At 43.0% G+C, this 21,002-nt stretch overlaps 1 protein-coding gene across 1 annotated transcript in view; it reads right to left on the bottom strand.

Moving 5' to 3' along the window:
* Nucleotides 1-21,002, bottom strand: part of TBCK (TBC1 domain containing kinase) — a 361,383-nt gene that overhangs the window by 195,232 nt on the left and 145,149 nt on the right. The window contains exons 16-19 of the mRNA XM_040329676.1: nucleotides 20,678-20,740; nucleotides 17,250-17,376; nucleotides 8,514-8,564; nucleotides 5,461-5,544 (exon numbers count right to left, since the gene is read on the bottom strand). Coding sequence (XP_040185610.1) covers nucleotides 5,461-5,544; nucleotides 8,514-8,564; nucleotides 17,250-17,376; nucleotides 20,678-20,740 — 325 coding nt within the window. The remainder of the gene's footprint in view (nucleotides 1-5,460; nucleotides 5,545-8,513; nucleotides 8,565-17,249; nucleotides 17,377-20,677; nucleotides 20,741-21,002) is intronic.

The following is a 21,002-nucleotide window of genomic DNA, read 5'->3' as shown; positions in this document are numbered from 1 at the left end:
TGTCATTCATGGGGCAATTCTGCTTGAAGTGACCCAACTGTTTGCACCGGAAGCAGCGTTGTTCGTTGTCCTCCTGGCGTGGGTAGCGAGGGCTATATGTCATCGGTCTGTTAGGCGGTTGGTATCTAGCGGCTGGTGGGTGTGAGGGCGCCGTTGGTTGTGGGGGGTTGTACCCGTGGTGTGACCTGGTTTGTCTTGCGAGTATCCGCATATTCATCCGCCAACTTCGCGGCCTCTGGTAGAGTCATGGGCCTGCGATCTCTCACCCAATCCTTGACGTCCGTCTGGATGTGATTGTAAAATTGCTCCAGGAGCATTAGTTGCAAAATGTCCTCTGCGGTGGTGGCCTGGCTGCTGTTAACCCAGTTAGAGGCCGACAGGGACAACTGGCATGCCCATTCTGCGTAAGAGTCTTTCGTGGTTTTGCGCGAGTCCCTGAACTTCTGTCGGTGGGACTCTGGGGTTACTGCATAACAAGCCAGGAGCACTTCTTTAACCCGGGCGTAGCTATGGATATCCTGATCTGGCACGGTCCGGAAAGCATCAGAAGCTTTGCCTGACAGTTTGCCTGACAATATTGCAACCCACTCTCTTCTAGCTATTCGGTGCAGGTTACATTGTCGCTCAAAATCCGCCAGGTAGTTATCAATTTCACAGTCCTTTTCATCAAAAGCTTTAAAAGTGCTAAACGGAATCTTCCTTGCGTCTGCTGTGCTGTACTCACTGTTCGGAGAAGGTGCGGCTGCTTGTTGGACTGCTGCCAGTTTTAACTGTAGTTCTGCGTCCCTTATTTCTTTAGCCTCCTTCGCTAACAGGTCCATCACTCTCAGGACCACATCTGCCGTTGGGTTCGGGCCGAACCACGCTAGCTTCTCTCTCATTAGCTTGTTGGCTGGCGATTCCTCCTCCTGAATCACTGGTGTCTCCATCTCTTGTACTGCTGGCGTTGCTGCAATCCCGTCCTCCTGGTCTATCTCCATTGATTCTGCTATGATGACCCGCTTGGTTTTGTTGCTAGCAATCCTTCCACGAACTTCCAGTAGTTCTTCCAGTGTCTGCTTGGAATCCGGGTGTGAAGGGGAATAGAAGGGAAAAATCCCACTGCTGCCAACCAATTGTGACGGTATCGGTATGATATCCCCGTCAACGTTCCCTTCTTCCCATAACGAAAATCACCCCAATATTCCACGAGGAGGGATATCCCTGGAATCGCCCAGAAAGCCACACATGCCAAGCTTACTGCTAGAACAAGACACTTTATTGACACAAAAACTCAGCTTATATGTGGTTACAACCTGTTAGGAACGCCCCCCCCCACACAGTGGGGTTTCCCATACAGATTATAGGAGACAAGTCGGAGCCGACCATGCAGACACGTTTCTTTAGATAAAGACATCAGTGGAGTTAATTAATACACTGAAGCAATCAGAATAATTAACATACCACTTCTCTAATCATTTAGCCTGATGATACAATACACATCTTTTAAGGGTAAACACAGATCTTCTTCACACAACACAATAGATCAATTAACGTTTAGAATAGTGAGGGGACATTAGCACGTCAATAACCTGTCAGAGGAATGAATCACACATGAAATTCCTTTCTACCTCTACCCATATGCCTAGCAGGGAGCAGTAAACTGAGACATATAGGCAAATGCATCACAGATACCAACAAATTCGATTTCACTTTTAATTAGTTTCTAGTACTGAAAAAAAGGTGAAAAATTATTTTGTATGCTGGTTTTTAATACATACTTCAATTTGCACGTTGCTCTGCTTAAAAAAATGAGATTGTATGCTGTTAATCAAAACTACAATAACATGTATGTCACAATTCTAAATAGATTTGTGCCATGTAATGGGCCTTTTATTTAGTCACAAATATAACATGCGCAAATCTTAGTTTCTCCTCTGTGCCAATTTTACACAAAAAACAGACCAGTTCATTCAAATGTACGATAATTGGTTCTTCCTAGTCATCTTTATCAGAGAAGTATAAATAACATATACTCAGGGCTTTCAAATGCAATGATAACTGTCTGCACATTTAAGTCAACAATGAAAAGTTATTCAGGAACTCAGTTTAATGACTCAAGTTTAGGTGCCAAGGGTATGACTAAAAATCAGTGTAAAAAGGCAGATTAGACGTAAAGATGGTGAATAAGTAGTTTCAGTTATTTCAGCCTCATTAAAAGCTGAATAGTGGGCAAACAGCTAAACACAGTTAAAACACATGTATGGGAAAAGTATCACCAAAGGCTTTTCCAATTCTGTTCAGCTATTATTCTGATCCAGGCATTCCTGGCAGATAACATAGATAAAGATCAATTCACTAAGAGTTAAATAACGCAAAAAAAAAAAATTGGTAAAATAATGCATGCGGAAACAAATTTGCAAATGTTAAATTTACTAAGGCCCCATACACACGATAGAATCCATCCGCTGAAAAATCCCAGCGAATGGGTTTCAGCGGATAGATTCTATGGTGTGTACAATCCAGCGGATCTGTTTCCGCGGATTTTTCTCCCATGCGATGGATTTCCAGCAGATAAATATTTGATGACATGTCTTCAAATCTATCCGCTGGAATCCATCCCAACGGATTGATCCGCTGGTCTGTACAGACTCACCGGATCAATCCGTCCAAAGGGATCCCCCGCATGCGTCGTAATGATTCGACGCATGCGTGGAATTCCTTATATGACTGCGTCGCGCACGTCGCCGCGTCATCATCGTGGCGATGGCGCGACACGTCATCGCCAGAGGATTTCGGCGCGGATTTCGATTCGATGGTGAGTACACTCCATCGCATCAAAATCCGCGCAAGTCCTCGAGAGGATTTATCCGTGGAAACGGTCCGCTGGACCGTATCCACGGATAAATCCTCCCGTGTGTACGGGGCCTAAGAATTGTGCAGTAAATAACTACTGGACTAAAGTTTTGATAATGAGTTAATTGCCCCATATTTTATTGCGGCAATTTATCGCACTGAGCTCATTGCCAAGGAGTGGGCCGGGAAGCCAGTTGAATGTAAAGAAAACATGCCGTCAATTAAAAATTATAACCCCCACCCTACCCCAAAGCACCTTGGCCCCATATTGATGGGGACAAGGGTCTCTTCCCTACAAACCTGGGCGGTGGTTGTGGGGATCTGCAGGCGGGGGATTTATCGGAATCTGGAATCCCCAAGTGGGCCCCCAGATCCCACCCCCCTAAGTGAATGAGTAGGGGTTCATTCGCCAAAAAAATTGTCAAAAAGAAAAAAAAAAACACACACAGTTTTTGACAATTGCTTTATTAAAAAATAAAAATGTCCCCAGAAGTAGATCCAACGACAATCATGACACCCACAGCATCAAAAAAAAAACAAAAAAACTCTATCCCCCCCAACGACTGTCTGATCCACCATCTGACAGTTCTTAAATCGCTAAGGGGAGGCATCACCTGTGATGTTACCGGACAGCCACGCCCCTAGTGATGTTCTCTCCTCCTCTAGGAGCCACAGGAGGCTCATACAGCCAGCCATAGAAGTGACTGGCTGTACATACTCTTATGATAGTACATTTTTCCAGCTTCTCGTCATTTGTGCAGTCTAAGAGAGGATATCCCATAGATTAATAAAAGTCACAAGCATTATTATTACCACTCACAGTGCTAATGAAGAAAGGGGACGTGCTTGCCCTAGTCTGTTACATTACAGATTGCATTGGGCAGTGTGGTCAAACCCTGGTGCCTGCAGTCATATTAATAGGCACAATGCACAACTACTGTTACAGGAAAGTACAGGCAAGACTATGAAAAAAATTGTTTACAATGGGTTTGTTAGTACAACTGAATATCAGTTTAGTGAATTCAGTTGAGTTTTAAGAAGTAACAGCACATTGGTGAGTTCATTCCTCTTCAAAAGTGGGGAAGCACAGGCAAACAGATTAAGCAACCTCTGAAATATACAGTACATACTGGGGTGGGTTAACTAAAAGCAAATAGAAGGAACACTTTGCAAGTGCAGTTGAACTCATATTCCCCCAGAGCTTAGTAAATGTGATAAAGCTCTGCTGATTTCCATATATAAATACTTTTTTTTCACCTTGCACCTGATTGGGTATTCGCTTTACCACTTTATATTTACTAAGAAAAAGGAGTGCAATTGCACTTGCAAAGTACATGGTCTATTTATTAATCCTACTTTAGGTTTACTGTTTTATCAGCCAAGGGATTTGTATTCATGTTTCATCTACCAAACTGCATAACTATGCAGGTGATACTCTTTGGTTCAGCTTTGCAGCTCCCTGTGTCACCTGGGTCTCCATTCTGTTCACCAGGCAATGAATAAGCATCATCACCTTTGGCCAACAAGTAGGGGGCTGATGTGGTACAGCAAAGCAAGGAGGATCCTTCTCACTGTGAAGAATGGTAGAAGTATGTGGGTAACAAGACTGTCTGAAAAGTATTGCAAATTCCTAAGCAGGTACAGTGTATATACTACATTTCAACTATATATTTAGGTGCTTGCTTTAGAGATACTTAAAAAAAATATATGCAGTGTAGTTTCAGGAGAACGGTAATAAGAGCTCTACCACTTCAAAGGACGCTTACCTTGTCAGCTGTGACGAGTGAAGCAGTGGAAGTTAAGCACTCAAACTTCTCTACTCTCTACCTACACTGCCCTGACTTTAGTAGAAAAATATCTAATACAGAAAGGCAAGGCTAGTCGAAGAACCTTTACTATATAGCAGTCTACACAAAGTGCTGAAAAGGTCCAACATGGTCTTAAGGCCTCATGCACACTGGACATTTTCCTAACTCTCCTAGACTGCTTTCCTCCTGGTACCAGAGTTTTGGAAGAAAATGCGATTAACGCTTAAACTCATGTAACGCGTTTAGATGTGTCAAGTACTTGGACGTTCATTTCATTGGCCAGAATTAAAAATGTATTCTGACCATTAAAATGAATTAGCGCTCAAAACGCTTAACGCACCTACAGCTTAGGTGAGTTTACACACGTTTAGGTGCATCAAACGTTTTTTCTGCTGCTCCAGAAGCACTGGGTGTGTTTTTTTACTGCCTCTGAACTCTTCTAAGCACCTATGTGTGAATGGACAAATTGGCCAGCATGCAGGAATGTTAAGAGGCAGGGGAAAAAAGGCCAAACGCCCCCAGGAGCAGCAGAAAAACATCTAGCATGCTAGAGGCCTAAGAATTTCCTCTAGCTTTATATCATTTCTCCACTGTAACCTTGTATATATGTAAACAGGTGTCATCACAGCCATTAGGAAAAGATCATACCAAACATTGTACCCATTAATGTAAAGCAAAAAAAAGAACATCATCATTAGGACGTAATGAAATATAAACAGCTTCTGATTTCTATAACTTCAAGAAATTAATCAAATCAAAATATATTTATATTTGAATATAACATTCAGATAGAATATTCAAAATTGTATATGCTTACCTTGGATAACATGTGAATTGTCTTTCAGGAAGAAATTATACAGGTATTTTGGTATGAAAGCACACATGCAGGCATATGCCAAGGCTAAAAGAAAACAAAATAAAAGCATATATATTCTTACTGCCTCAATAACATGAAGTACAAGCCAATATATGCAAAAGACTAAAGCTGAAGTTTAGGTATGGCAATCTTTACATATTTACATTGGTCCAACTTGGACCAGGGTAGGTATGTATGTACCTGTGGAATACCCCTGTAAGCTGGAAATTACTTTAGTAGGCACCGCTACTCCAGTGATCTCCACTATTGTTGGTATCAGTGGATGAAATAGTGCCCTAAGCAAAGGGCTATGTCTGACCCCCGGGCTGCAGTTTGGAGACCACGGCTTTAGTATAAAAAAATGATATACTTTTTTTATATATATTTCATCTCCTTATAAGTCAAAAACAATCTATTGATATTTGCAATTTACACCTTAGCACTGCTCATTAATCAGCCAGAATTTGTCGACAGCCTCATAGAAGTCTGTGGTGAATTTCTTTACAACTGTAGTGCACATCATTTCACTTACCTGCCCCCCCAATATAGGTATTATTTTCTCTATATAGTGTGTTTTTAAATAAACCTCTTCAAAACGAAACAGAGAGGCTGTCACTGCTAATCTCCAATTCTAAAAATGGGGATTTCCTGCTAAACTAATGACTTTACTACTATATGCGTCACCGATGTGGAACACCAATGCAGATCAGAAGTTCTGACTTCAGCTGCTGCATGCCTGGTCCAGGTTAGAAAGGTTTATTACTGTAAGGTATAGCACTGCATTTACACCTTTATTAGAACTTCGTTCCTTTTGTCCCTGTTATGTTTTTACAGACTCTTCCCAACGGCAACTATATTAGTAGCACATGTGCTTTTTTAACAACTATGCCTTACTAATGATAAGTTAAAGTTTGATCTAAGCATTGGCCAGTATGCACACAACTCAACAAAAACAGTTCTAGTGTCTCTGAAATTGTGTTGTAGGCATTGGCCAGAAATGCATGAAAACAGCTCAGAAAGAATGGATCTATCAACTTAAGAACGTGGCCAGCAAAAGAATATTGTATGCATTGACATGCAATGCATTCCCACAGCTCAGCAACAACAGATCTAGCTGAAAGTGTATTCTAAGGCAGTGTTTCTCAACTCCGGTCCTCAAGGCGCACCAACAGGTCATGTTTTCAGGCTTTCCATTATTTTGCACAGGTGATTTTATCAGTTTCACTGCCTTAGTAATTACCACAGCAGTTTCATCTGAGGAAAATCCTGAAAACATGACCTGTTGGTGCGCCCTGAGGACTGGAGTTGAGAAACACTGTTCTAAGGATTGGCCAGCAGCGCTCAGCAAGGACAGATCTAGCGAGTCTGGAAATATGTTCTAAAGCTGGCCATACACTGGTAGATTTTTTTTGAAAATGTTCCTTTTAAGAACCGTCTAAACGTTAGTGGTGTCAATTGTTTTTTTTTTACCACAGTTCAGGAATGTCCATTCACACCTAAATTGAATGTTAAAAGATTTTTTTTTTTAAATACTGTTGAAAGACAATCACCATGCCATCAAATAGGAAATTTCGAATTAATGCTCATTCAAAAATCTACTAGTGTATGACTAGCTTAAGCAATGGCCAGCAATGCGTGCAAACAGCCCAACAAGAACAGAGCAGTCTATTGACATCTATTGACTCCAAAAGTATGTTCTAAACCAGTGGTCATCAACCCTGTCCTCAGGGCCCACTAACAGGCCAGGTTTGCAAGATAACTGAAATACATCACAGATGATATAATTTGCTGCTCAGTGATTGCAGTGTTCTAGTCTGCATCTCCCCAAGGCAATACATAAAATCTGGCCTGTTAGTGGGCCCTGAGGACAGGTTTGATGACCGCTGTTCTAAACAATGACCAGAAAAAGTATGTTGTATGTACTGACTAGGAATGCATGTACACAGCTAAGCAACAACAAATCTAGCAACACTGAAAGTGTGTACTAAGCAATTGCCAGCATAGCAGATACATAAACAGGTTGATTTACTAAAGGCGAATACGTTGCACTTATTTTCCTAAGTAAATGTAACGTGGTAAAGCTTCAGAGTTTAAATAGTACCCAATCAGGTGCGTTAGAAGCTGATTGACTACCATGCAGAGCTGCACCTGATTTTGCACTCTCCAGTTTTAGTAAATCAACCCCTTAATTATATTTGGCGAGATCTCACTCTAGAAAAATATTCTTATTGTAAAGGATTTATATAGCGCCAACAGTTTACGCAGGAGACAATTTCTTAAATATTCAAAATGTATAATGTAAAACTGTAATTATACAAGCTTATTCTGCTTTGGCTTTATGCAATGCAGATAGTATTGTTATTTCAAACGTGATATTGAGAGGAGCATATATCATTAAAACAAGCTAAACTACCATTTGTATTGAATAACATGCTTGATTTAAAGATTCTACAAAGGTCTGCATTGTACGATTTTCGAACAATCTGGAAAATAGTTTTGACTACTATCTACCATTTTGATCAACTGTCAGTAATTTTGTTTGACCTAAAATGCTGCGATAGTGTTCGTGTTGATTAAATATTTGAGGACTATGCAATCACAACTTCTCCCTGGCTGTCACTGAAATCCAAAGCACAAACACCAAAGATGATGTAAACACATTATTAGACCTGTAAAGCCATTATAGGGGAATTTAATATGGAGACTTTTGCCTTATCTTTATGCTAACAAACCTGGGCCATTAATATGTCATAAAACATGTGATTTCAACCATCACATGGCATTCATATAAGTTGCATTTTGTTTGAACAGATACATTTGTGATGGAGGTGTGTTTTTCTAAGTTAGGCTAGAGATGCATAAAGTGTGGAAGACTGCTTGGGTGGCCAGACAGCAATGTTGATTGAGTGTAAAAAATTACAGGTAGAAGACAACTATCAGTGCTAAATAAACACAATTTACCATTACCTGAGCAATAATCATTACTTTCTCATTTAAAAGTAGTAGACCCTTACCTTCATTGTTAAAGTTCAAGTAGAGGAATGGCGCACATAAAGAATCCAGGCCTGACAATACAAAAATCACTACATTACATTTTTATCTTAGTAAAAAAAGACAAGAGGATTGCTCAAAACTGGATTAACTCTTTGTGGCAAGACTGGGCACAGATGACTTGACATCCTCTACTCTACCAGGTAGAAGTATTAATTGAAAAAAAAATTCAGGTTTACATCCACTTTAAGGGATATCTACCTAGTGAAAACAATAAGAACCTGAGAGAGGTTTCAGACATTTTTTGCACTCAGTACTAAAAAAATATTGTGTCTGTTTAAGAGACCTAATCATATTCCCTTTCTATTAGGGAAGTGTAGCTAGAAGTGAGCAGAAATCTCTCAACCGCAGTCCTATCTAAAAACAAAAAATAAGTTAAAGGGGTTGTAAAGTCTCATGGTTTTTCGCCTTAATGCATTAAGGTGAAAAACCTTCTTTGCTACAGATGCCCCCAGAGCTTCCCTTTTTTCTCTGTCCTCATTGGATAGATTGATAGCAGCAGGAGCCATTGGCTACCACTGCTGTCAATCAAATTCGGTGACACAAAAGTGAGGGCGGGACCGAGTTCTGCCGTCTGTGTCAATTGACGCAGCGGCGGGACACGGGAGTGTGCCCGCATGGTTGCCCCCATGAAAAGCAGCTCTCTGTGGTGGCACACGATGAAAAGAAGGAGCCAGGAGTGCCAACGGGCACCCCAGAAGAGGAAGATCAGGGGCCGCTCTGTGCAAAACCCTTGCAAAAACAGAGCAGGTAAGTATAATATTAATGTTATTTTTATTTAAAAAATTGTGAACCTTACAACCTCTTTAACGTGGGCCTGAATTAAAAAAAGAATAAAAATTTGCTGTTATAGGGAACATCTTTTTTGGGTTCAAAAAAGATGTTTCAACAATGGTTAAACAGTTAAGGACCCCTTCTAATGAAAGGTGAAGTACAGTATTTCTATTTTAGAGAGGTTTCCTTTGTAGTGTTGAGTATGTAATTGTGTTGCCTGTGCCACTTCTAGGACTATGTATCGCTCTTTTTTTTAGTGACTACTGTCAAGACCACCAAGACATAAAGTGATGGGAAATCAAAAATGTTGATCTGTCAACAGGGAAAGAGTTGAGGGCAAATCCTCCAATGTGGACAAATGTTCCTATGACAAATCAGCTTGTAAACTTGATTCAAAATGTGGCATTGGACTTTTTGAAAGCCCTCTGAATGCCAATCAAAGCACCTGTCAACTAAATAAATTGGTTAACTTACAGTTCACTTCACACATGGGGTTTGCTTAAAAAAAATATATATATCCCATGTCGCTTTCTTGGTGCTTCAAAGTGTCTCCAAAGCCTTCATAAAGGTCTATGACAATGCTTGCGCACAGCACCTGAAGCTTTTGAGAGATGTTCTCTTTGTTTTGGAGATATTGTAGGTATGACCCAGGATCCACTGGGAAACCAACAAGCCAACCAGAAGGACGTCATCAGCAGTCATTTGCAGTTGATGTGTGAAATATTCTGAAAGTGTCTGATGCAGATGTCACATCTGTCGTGCAACGTGGAGCAGCAGGAAGGACGGCACATGTGGTGGGCAACATGGGAATTCTACAGCAGAAGGTGAGGGGGTGCCGGAGAAAGAGAGGAGAATCAGCAAGCCAAAGGATAAGCAGAGCTGGGGGCTACTGAGTGGGGGATCAGCAGAGCTGGAAGTACTACTGAGCAGGGGATCTGCTGAACAGGGGTACTAATGAGCTAGGGGTTTTCTGCTGAGTGGGGGGTATTACTGAGCCGGGATTCTACTGGGCCCCTTTAAAACAAATAGAAAATCAACACACAAGGGGCATTTGCCACACTTCATTAAAGCTTCAAAAAAGTATCATAGAAGCATCAAAAACACATTGAAAAAAATAGAATTTTTATAACAGCTTACCTGTAAAATCCTTTTCTTGAAGTACATCACGGGACACAGAGAAGCATAGTAATTACTATGTGGGTTATAGAGAGTACCTTCAGGTGTGGACACTGGCACGCCCTTAAGGCAAGAAGTTCCCTCCCCTATATAACCCCTCCCATACCGGGAGTACCTCAGTTTTGTAGCAAGCAATAAGTGTCCCAAATACCCCAAAAAAGAGGGGCGGGTGCTCTGTGTCCCGTGATGTACTTCAAGAAAAGGATTTTACAGGTAAGCTGTTATAAAAATCCTATTTTCTTTATCGTACATCACGGGACACAGAGAAGCATAGTAATTACTATGTGGGACGTCCTAAAGCAATGCTATGAGGGGAGGGAGACCCCAAGAAATAAGCCGGGCGCCATCAGACATGAGGAATCAAACTGCAGCCTGCAGCACACTGCGCCCAAAGGCGCTCTCCTCATTCTTTCTTATGTCCAATTGATAAAATTTAGTGAAAGTATGGACAGACGACCATGTCGCGGCCTTGCAGACTTGAGCCATGGAGGCTTGATGATGCACTGCCCAGGAAGTACCCACCGCTCTAGTGGAATGTGCTTTAACCTTAAACGGGGGAACCTTTCCCCTTAAGCCATAGGCTTGAGTAATGACCTGCCGAATCCATTTGGAGATAGTGGACTTCGACGCTGCCTGCCCACATCTGAGACCTTCTGGCAGGATAAACAATGTATCAGTTTTCCGGACCTGAGCAGTAGCCTTAAGATAGATCTTAACTGCTCTTAATACGTCTAGCGTATGCAAAGACTTCTCCCTTGCAGAACTAGGTTCTGAGAAAAAAGACGGGAGAACAAGATCCTGATTCAAATTAAATTTTGAAACAACTTTAGGTAGGAAAGCCGGGTGGGGCCGTAGGACCACTCTATCCTTATGGAATATAAGGTACGGTTCCTTACAAGACAAGGCCGCCAACTCCGAAACCCTCCTAGCGGAGGTTATGGCTACCAAAAATATCACCTTCCTGGTCAGAAGAACCAAAGGAATATGAGCCAAGGGCTCAAATGGTTGTTTCTGTAAGACAGAAAGGACCAGATTCAGATCCCATGGACACAAGGGAATCTTGACTGGTGGACTAAGCCGGATCACATCTTGCAAAAAGGTTTTGATCAGGGAATGTGTAGCTAGTGGCCTTTGGAAAAAAATCGATAAGGCCGAGATCTGGCCCTTAATGGTGCTTAGGGCCAACTTCATGTCTGCCCCTAACTGCAGAAACTCCAGAATTCTGCCAATGAGATACCTCCGGGGATGCCAACCCCTGGTCTCGCACCAGGCCACATAAGATTTCCAAACTCGGTAATAGATAAGTCTGGATGCCGGTTTTCTGGCATTAATCAAAGTAGATGCCACCGCATTAGAGAGACCCCTTTTCTTTAAGATATGGGACTCAATAGCCAAACCGTCAAATTGAGAGACGGTAAGGAAGGATGGAATATTGGCCCCTGGGACAATAGGTCCGGCCGAAGCGGAAGGGACCACGGTTGCCCCACGGACATCCTTACAATGTCCGCGAACCAGGCCCTTCTGGGCCACGCTGGAGCCACCAGAATCACTGGTCTTCCTTCCGACTTTACCCTGCGAAGAAGACGGGGTAATAATTGCAGCGGAGGAAACGCATACATTAGGGAGAACTGGTCCCATGGGAACACCAGTGCATCCGTGCCGTAAGCAAGTGGATCCCTTGTCCGGGACAGAAAGTTGCCCACCCTTGCATTGAACCTCGATGCAAAGAGATCGACATCTGGTGTTCCCCACCTCCGACAAATGCTCTGGAAGATGTCGGGGTGAAGAGTCCATTCCCCCGGAAGCACCTGTTGGCGGCTTAGGTAGTCTGCTCGCCAATTGTCTATTCCCGGAATGAACACTGCAGATATGCATGGGACATATTTCTCTGCCCAGGTCAGGATTCGATTCACCTCTCTTTGGGCTGCACAACTTCTTGTGCCCCCCTGGTGATTTATGTATGCCACGGCAGTGACATTGTCTGATTGAACCCTGACCGGAAGACCCTTCAACCTGTCTGACCAAGCTGACAGGGCTAGATAGACTGCTCGAATTTCCAGCAGATTTATGGGTAGAGACCTCTCGGAGGCTGACCATTTCCCCTGGAGAGACAAACCTCCCAGGACTGCACCCCAGCCTAGCAGACTGGCGTCCGTGGTCACAACATGCCATGTCACGGGAACAAAGGACTTCCCCTTTAGCAGGTTCCGGGGAACCAGCCACCAACAAAGGCTCTGCCGGACTGACCGGGAGAGAGACATAGGGAGATCCAAGGCTTGAACCTTTTTGTTCCAAGCGGACAGAATGGCATGTTGAAGCTCCCTTGAGTGGAACTGCGCAAATGGAACGGCCTCGAACGAGGCTACCATCTTTCCCAGTAACCTCATACAGAGGCGAATGGGAGGCTGACGCTTTGCTTTGACTAGTTGAACTAGTTCTCTTAAAGCCTCGAACTTCCTTTGGGGCAGGAAGACCCTTTTTAGCTTTGTGTCTATGAGTAGACCCAAATATTCGAGCCTTTGCACAGGCATTAAGGCTGACTTGTCCAGGTTGAGAACCCAACCCATGGACGGTTCTGTGTACCGCTGAGTTTAGATCGGCCACTGACCGGTCTACCACCAATAGGTCGTCTAGATAGGCTACTATGGATATGTCTTGAGACCTTAGATAGGCTAACAGTGGAGCCAATACTTTCGTGAAAACACGAGGAGCGGTGGCCAGACCAAAAGGTAAGGCCACGAATTGGAAGTGGCGCTGATTTACCGCGAAGCGAAGCAGCTTCTGATGGTCGAGAAAGATAGGAACGTGCAAGTATGCGTCCTTTATATCGATGGACGCTAGTAGTTCCCCTCCTTGCAGGGAGGCCACCACTGACTTGATCGATTGCATCCGGAATGATTGGACCTTTAGGAACTTGTTTAAGGCCTTGAGGTCCAGGATGGGTCTTACATCCCCGTTTGGTTTGGGGACGGTGAAGAGATTGGAATAAAACCCCAAACCTTGTTCTTCCACTGGCAGTTCTCTGATTAACCCTTGGGATAACAGATGATCTAAGGCCAATGCTAAGGACCTTCTTTTGCCGAGGTCCTTTGGGACGTTCGAGGTTAAGAAGCGCGGTGGAGGAAATTCGCTCAACTCCAGCTTGTAGCCCCCCGAGACCGTAGAGAGGACCCACCTGTCTTGGATCCTGTCTAGCCAAGCCTCTGCGAACAGCTGAAGCCTTCCCCCCACCCGGCTGAGTGGGGGAGAACCTTCATAATGCTGACTTAGATGCTGGCTTGGCCTATGGCTTACGGTTCCAAGGCTTTTTGGAAGCCTGAGGCTGGCCCTGTGGCTTCCCACCTGCATTGAATCGTCCAGGAGGCCGTCGGAACTGCCTGGTACCGGACGTACTAGGGATAGGAGAGGAGGATCTCTTAAAGGAGGGGGGACCCCTAAACCTTTTCTTTACTGGCAACAGTGTACTTTTGCCACTGGAAATTTTCTGAATATAAGCATCCAGATCTTCCCCAAACAAACGCTCTCCATGAAAGGGAAACCCCGCCAGTAATTTTTTACACGGGGCTTCAGCAGACCAGTTCTTCAGCCAGAGTAACCTGCGCATATGAACTAGCGAGAGAGTGAGACGTGAGGACTGCTGAATGGAGTCCTTGATAGCATCTATGGCAAAACATAATGCTCTGGGAAACTCAGCCAAATTCTGGGCCTGTTGTGCCGGCAATTCCTTTAAGACCCCCTTAAACTGGTCTTTCAAGGCCTGGCAAATCCCAATAGCCGCAATTGCAGGCTGGGTTATTCCTCTAGCCGAAGCAAAAGAGGTTTTTTAATAATGTCTCTAATCTTTTGTCTGTCGGATCTTTGAATACCAGAACGTTGTCTACTGGACAGGTCAAAGATTTGTTTACGCAGGACACAGCTGCGTCAACCTTGGGGATGCCCCATTTTTTAGTGAATTGTTCCTCCATGGGGTATAAAACCGAAAACTTCTTAGGAGGAAGAAAATATCTATCTGGATGTTCCCAATCCTTGTAGATAAGCCCTTCCAGCAGGGGGTGAACCGGGAAGGAATAATTAGCTTGAGGAGCTTTTAAGGAGCCTAAAGATGAGACTGCACTTGAAGCTGGCTCTGAAAGTGGCAACTTGAAGGCCGAACGGACCATCTCAGTGAGGGACTGGACCAACAATTTTTCGGATTGTGACGCCGAAAAGGGTTCTCCCAAAGTGGAATCCTCAGAGTCCACTACTTCCAACTGACCTTCTGCCAGATCTCCAGAGGGTAAATCAACCTCTTCTGAGGATGCATGCCCCAAATCGAGGGACTCCTCAGAGGGAGAGGGGGACCTTGTGCGTTTTTCCCTTGAGAGAGAGGATGCAATCAAGGTCGCTAATCTCTGCTCCAGACCCCCCATAGCTGAGGCCAGAGCCTCCTGTGTCACAAAAACTGGAGCAGGTGGGACAAGGGCAGAACAGGCATCTGACAGCCCTGATGGTTCACCCTGGGCCTCCTCCAATTTATCAGGAGCAGCCGCAGGAGCATGCCCGAGATCCTCTGAGCCAGATGGCGATCCCTTTGCTTTTTTGCTTCTAGTCCCTGAGCCTTTAGCCATGATAAAGCTGAGGTACTCACAATAGTTGCAACTACTTGCGAACCTATAGACCAGCACTGACGCTGCTATTTGATGGTTGGCAAGGTGCAGAGTCCACTATGCGCCTTAAGCAGATGTCACTGTCCACCACCAGTACCAAATACTGAAAGTATGTGCACAAGATCTCTGTGTCCACCGTCAGTCAGAACCAGTTAGGTGGACTGGAGCATATAAGGACTAGGTGTAATCACCTGACCTGCTCTGTCCTGTAATCTCAAGTCTCATAGACTCATAGAGAACAGCTGAGATAGACCCCCTGCGCGCATGCGCACGCGCGCACCGCTGTTAGGCGTGTACCACGAGGCTACGCGCGCACACGTAGCCGCACGCGCGCACATGTCGTCACACGCATCTCACGGATCACGCCGCGCACATTCGTGCGCACCGAAGCAGCGTACAAAAAAGTTCATTTGCGCGCGCGTGCGCCTAAGACACATCAATGTCGCGCGCGCATGACGCTACGCGCTCATGCATGAGGATGGAACACCGCAGCTCCATGTGAGGACCAGGTAAGCCAAGTGAAGCCAAACATTTTGGACAACTTTTTTCTGCTTTTAACCTGCACAGGAGGGGCTAACTAGAGATACCCCTCCTCCCCACAACACACAGGACCATATAGGAGAAGCACAGACAGATAGCTTTAGGCAAACATAATGGCTCAAAAAAAGGAAGGTTACTCCTAGGACCAAGTCCTGAAGCACGTTCACTTACCTGATCCAACGCTGCAGGACTCTGCATAAACAGACAGTCCAATCTTCACCCATCACGGAGAGCAGCGTCTATAGACCTTCAGGGACCGGGGTCCATGGACAGGAACACCACACCCCTGGACCCATATCGCACCCTGTCAGTAGACTTTTGGTATTAGGAAATTGACCAAAGTACTGAATAACCAGGATCCAGCTCTCAAAGAGAAGCATTACAGGCCAAACCCCGTTCTTCTTAACCGGGGCCCGGGTACCGTCCACTTTGGCTCAGAAGCACTTTGGACGGATCCGGATTTTATGGGGGCTTTTTACATCCAATATGGATCCCTCCAGTGGAGCTCCTTGGAGCACATGTTCACTCGTGACCAACACCTTAGACACTGGCAAAAAACTGAGGTACTCCCGGTATGGGAGGGGTTATATAGGGGAGGGAACTTCTTGCCTTAAAGGCGTGCCAGTGTCCACACCTGAAGGTACTCTCTATAACCCACATAGTAATTACTATGCTTCTCTGTGTCCCGTGATGTACGATAAAGAAAAAGCATTTGAACCAGTATGCACTTTAATGTGTGTTAAGTGGAAGCAAGTGTAAATGAGCACTAAGGAAGGAATTCTGTTCACTTCAAAAATATCTCCTCTCACTTCTTTTTAGGTCAAAAATCTCTCCAGCAGCACACAGACAGCAAAGAAAAAGGATTAAAAACTCCTATCTAAAACAAAAAAGGTTTGCTTTACATATATTTGTTACTAGACGGTTACAAGGTAAAATCTGCTTGTGTGATGCCTCAGAGAATGCCACCCATTTTTGTAAATTATACAATTTGTTGTGTATTTTTATCATAAGCATGTTTACGAAATTATAATGTGTAGTTGTTCAGGCATCACAATGTAAAGCATGTTGTCATTTTCCTATAAGCAGCTGGTCAGCATAGATCATGACAGTCTCATGACTTGACGTGTTAATCCCTCAGTTCTGTTCAATACTCTTGTGGGAATTTGCTTTTTCCCATAACCAAAGAACTCCAAAGACCATGCATGTGGATTTGCTATTGTTTAGGATTCACACTGTACAATTCATTAATGCCAAGCCGTTTTGTGGCAATGTAAAAAAACTGTATCAAACAGATTTCTGCTCAAAAACCACATATTAGTAATAGCAGTGAAACACCCCTTGCCAATATACAAGGTTTGGATGTAAGAAACACACAATACACATAACAGGAAAAAAATAATAATACGTGCAGCTTACCCTGCCAGCATACTAGGTTTGGATGAAAGACACACAATACAAATAACAGCAATATAATGTTCAGAGTAAATCACCCCACCAGGATACAGATTCTGGATGTAAGACACAAAATACTATAGTAGCAATATGAACAGTTGGCTAACTCACCTTGCCAGTATACTAGGTTTGGATGTGATACCACCCAAGCTTTTAGCACTCTTCGAAACTTTGCATGCCCTTCAGGGGAGGAGAGCAGCTCATCGTACTGATGACAACGTGGGATATCAACTTCAATCTAAAAAACAATAATAGCAGCAAACCCCAATATGAATAGTTCAGCTAGCAAATCCTGCACTCTGCTCAATTTATGGGCACCTAAAACAGGATAACTCTTTGCCACAGGGTCATAAATAATTATCGGGTTAATACTAGGTTATACTGTTGCCTACAGGAGAATTGGACACTGGCAAACAAATGAGCTGTCAACAAGGTGAACTAAAAAGCCAAATATTCCAAGAAAGGAATGACCTGAGAACGCAGCATAGGACGCACACGCACGGGCACCTTAGTGAACAATTAAAGTGCAGGGAACAGACCAAAAAGAAAAGAAACAAACTGGCAGTTTTGCAAGTAGCATTGATGTGCCAAAAAGATTGGAACATGCAAGTTAGCATCCTTGATATGTATAGAGGAAAGAAAGTCTCCATGATGGAAGGAAGCAATGATTGACCTGGTAGATTACATGTGGAATTTGGTCACTGTGTGGACATTTGTAATGATCAATGGATTGTTGACACTGTATGGATTGATACTGTAATATTGGATTGTGAATACAGAATGGACACTGACACTAATGCATACTTGTGTTGTTGTTTCAGGATTTGAGTCCTGCAGACGCATTTTTTAATTTGGCTGCAAAACCGATAGTTCTGAGATGAGGAGTATGCTCTATGAAGACATCATTTTGGAGATGTGGTATAGGTGTATCTTTATCTTTTAACACTATTGTTTTAAGTAAATTACTATTGCTTTTATAAATGTGGGTTTGTTAGGTTGGTGCTGCTCTAGTTAAGAATTGGGCATATACCTTTTTCCTTCATATTATAGAGATTGAAATCCTAGCTTTTAACCCCTATACATTATTGTGCTTTACTCATTCATCAGAGATACTTATTTTGCTCCAAGTGCTTGTAAAAAAGAATAACAGATTTCTCCCCACTTTCAAAAGCTTGGGCATCCCCTCATTGTGAGGAGGACCGTCTCACAGGTTTGGAAGATATGGGAGTCCTAGGTTTTCAATGTAACTGGTATTGCTCTGCAAGACATTTGGGAAGGGAAACTAGCTGGTCAGGAGTAGACCAGTCACCACACAATAAAGGTTGCAGTAGCAAGTGTACTGTGAAAGTTTTGACAGGTCAAAAGGAAGCCCAGAATTTAGACCCAGGTTGCTCCATACTCGGACAGATACGCACTACGTCAATAAGAACCAAAACTATCTATATGCCTAGGAAATATGTTACCTGACTGAACCTCCTCAAATGCAAAATTATCCAAAGAGGATAGGTTACAATTCTTATTCTCAGCTGAGCAGAACAGCTGCAGAAACACTTGCAACTCCTGCGGTGTGATACACCAGTTACTGAAACCGGGGAGGTGCTATGGTCAACTGTGTTAGGCAGCAGCAAGAAGAACTGTTTCTGGGATCCTTGCTAAGAAGCGCTGTGGCGGTGATCACCTCACGCCAAAGGTGGGAGGTACGGTAAGTGCACATGCCCAACATAACCAGGGAACATGTGACATAATCCATTGTGCTGTGGCAAGAACATCCAGTATGTCTGCTTCTTAAGAGTGCCTTCAACACATAAAAATGTTATGCAACACTAATATTCCCCAGCTTTAACCCTGTTGGGCAATAATCCGGGAAATATAGTAACATGCACCAGGCTCTGAAAAGGGACAAGGCCCCAGTAATGTACTGCAGTGCCCTGCCGCAAACAAAGAGAGAAACAAAATACTGGAGAGTGCCAACACAGGACCAAGTGAAACATGTCACATTTCAGACAGTCTTTGCAATTCAGGTGGGCATACTTCCCAGAAAGTCTGGATTACACCAAAGGGTGTATCACAGCCTGGACCTGTAAATCACTCTGTGGCTAACACAGTTTATGACGTTTCTAAAGAGTGCTACAAGCAGAGCACAGTGCCAAAGGTCACATTACATGCAATCTTTGCATCTTTGTCATGGTAGGGGTAGGAGTATGCTCTTTAGGATGATACTGAGAATCAGCCAATCTTCAAAGCTGAAACCCAGCTAACAAAGAATTTTGCCTGAAGAAAAAAGGAACTTGATAAAAAATGAAAATATGTCTCAGGAGAAAATACATGCACTCTCCTAGGACATTAGCAAGAAACCAAAGAACAATGTCAGTGGGATAGATTATATCTGGCCAACTAAAAGCTTTCTTTTTTTGCAAGTGTCCAATTTTCCTATAGGTAGCAGCATACCCCTCTATTAGCTCAGAATTACTTACCCCTACCCTAAGAAAATATTTCTCAAATAGATTTTGCAGTCAACACAGATTTCTAGTTTGCACAATCCAATTCTAAATACTGGGGCCCATTTAGCACGTCCTATATCGTTCAGTTTAGGCAAGCCGATTATCATATTTATCATAATGTGGTATATCATCAACTTCAATCTATAAAACAGTTCCCACAATTCTATTGTAAATAATAAAACCTATTAAGCACACAACAGTAATTAACTGTCGAGGATTAGAAAAAAAAGTCCCCTCCAGAGTAACTTTTAAACAAATGCAAAGTGATTGATTCTGCCTTTGCTATAATAACCTAATACGTCTTAGTGTTGCAATAAGAAATGTTACACTTGCTTTCTGCCCTTTAAAATAGAAGGGCTCTTCTCAAGTATCAAAATAAAGATGAGATTTCCAGTGTAGTAAACCTAAGAACATAGCTAGTGATGACATATTTCATGTGGCAACTTGTCTTCGATTTGACCTAGGTCTCTTTGGACTTCTAGGAGATGTATTCAGGCTAATTTCAAGAACTGTTGAATGTTTTGGGGGACTTCTGGGTAATTCTGTTCACATGCTGACTAATGTTACTAGGAAAATTAAATGTCATTTTCCCAGGATTCTCTATGGCCACGGTAATGGCAGTTGACAGAACTTAGCCTTATCGCTGGTTTCCTAGTCCACTGAGATTATTCTTAGTGGCTATTTGGGCACAGTAATTGGACATGATAATGGCAAAAAGTAAAACAAATTGAGGAGAAGCCCACAGAAGGGTTTATCTGGCTAACCTTACTTTAACAGTAAACGAGTCCGCTGTGGTGCTTACCCTTTTATTCTTAAATGCTTAAAATAGCTGACTGGTTTACTTAAAGGGATAGAAGGAAATATAAAGCGTTCTGGGACCTTGATAAACAGTAATTAATTATCGTGCAGTCTATAATAATACCAGAAACATGGCTTGTACTTTAGTTGATGCATACATGTAAAGATATGTATGGATTTTTTTCATTGGCAATCAATAGGAAGTGTTAAGAGGCTTAGGTCCAAGCTATGAAACTTTACCTGACGGTCTGTAGGTATTGGCGTGTCTTTATCTGTGGCATCATATTTTTCCTGAATAGCACCCTTCAAAAGATACATTTGAAGAAAAGATTAAAATCACTCCTTCTTTAGACAACTGATGCATACAGTATATTACAGGTCATGAAATATAACTGCATAACTTTTAACAAGTGACAGACTCTTGTTACAAGGGAGTGTTACTAAGGACGCAGTAAAGCATCTTCCATGTTAAGGAGTAAATTCGTTTGGCGCTTAGTTCTCCACTTGTGAGAAAATATATATAAAAAATATATTAAATTACTTTTTTTTTTTCAAATCAAATGTT

The sequence above is a fragment of the Rana temporaria genome, chromosome 1 (genome assembly GCF_905171775.1).
Source record: "Rana temporaria chromosome 1, aRanTem1.1, whole genome shotgun sequence".
Taxonomy (NCBI): Eukaryota; Metazoa; Chordata; class Amphibia; order Anura; family Ranidae; genus Rana; species Rana temporaria.
The sequence above is the reverse complement of the archived record's forward strand: the minus strand, read 5'-3'. Positions and strand labels throughout refer to the sequence as shown.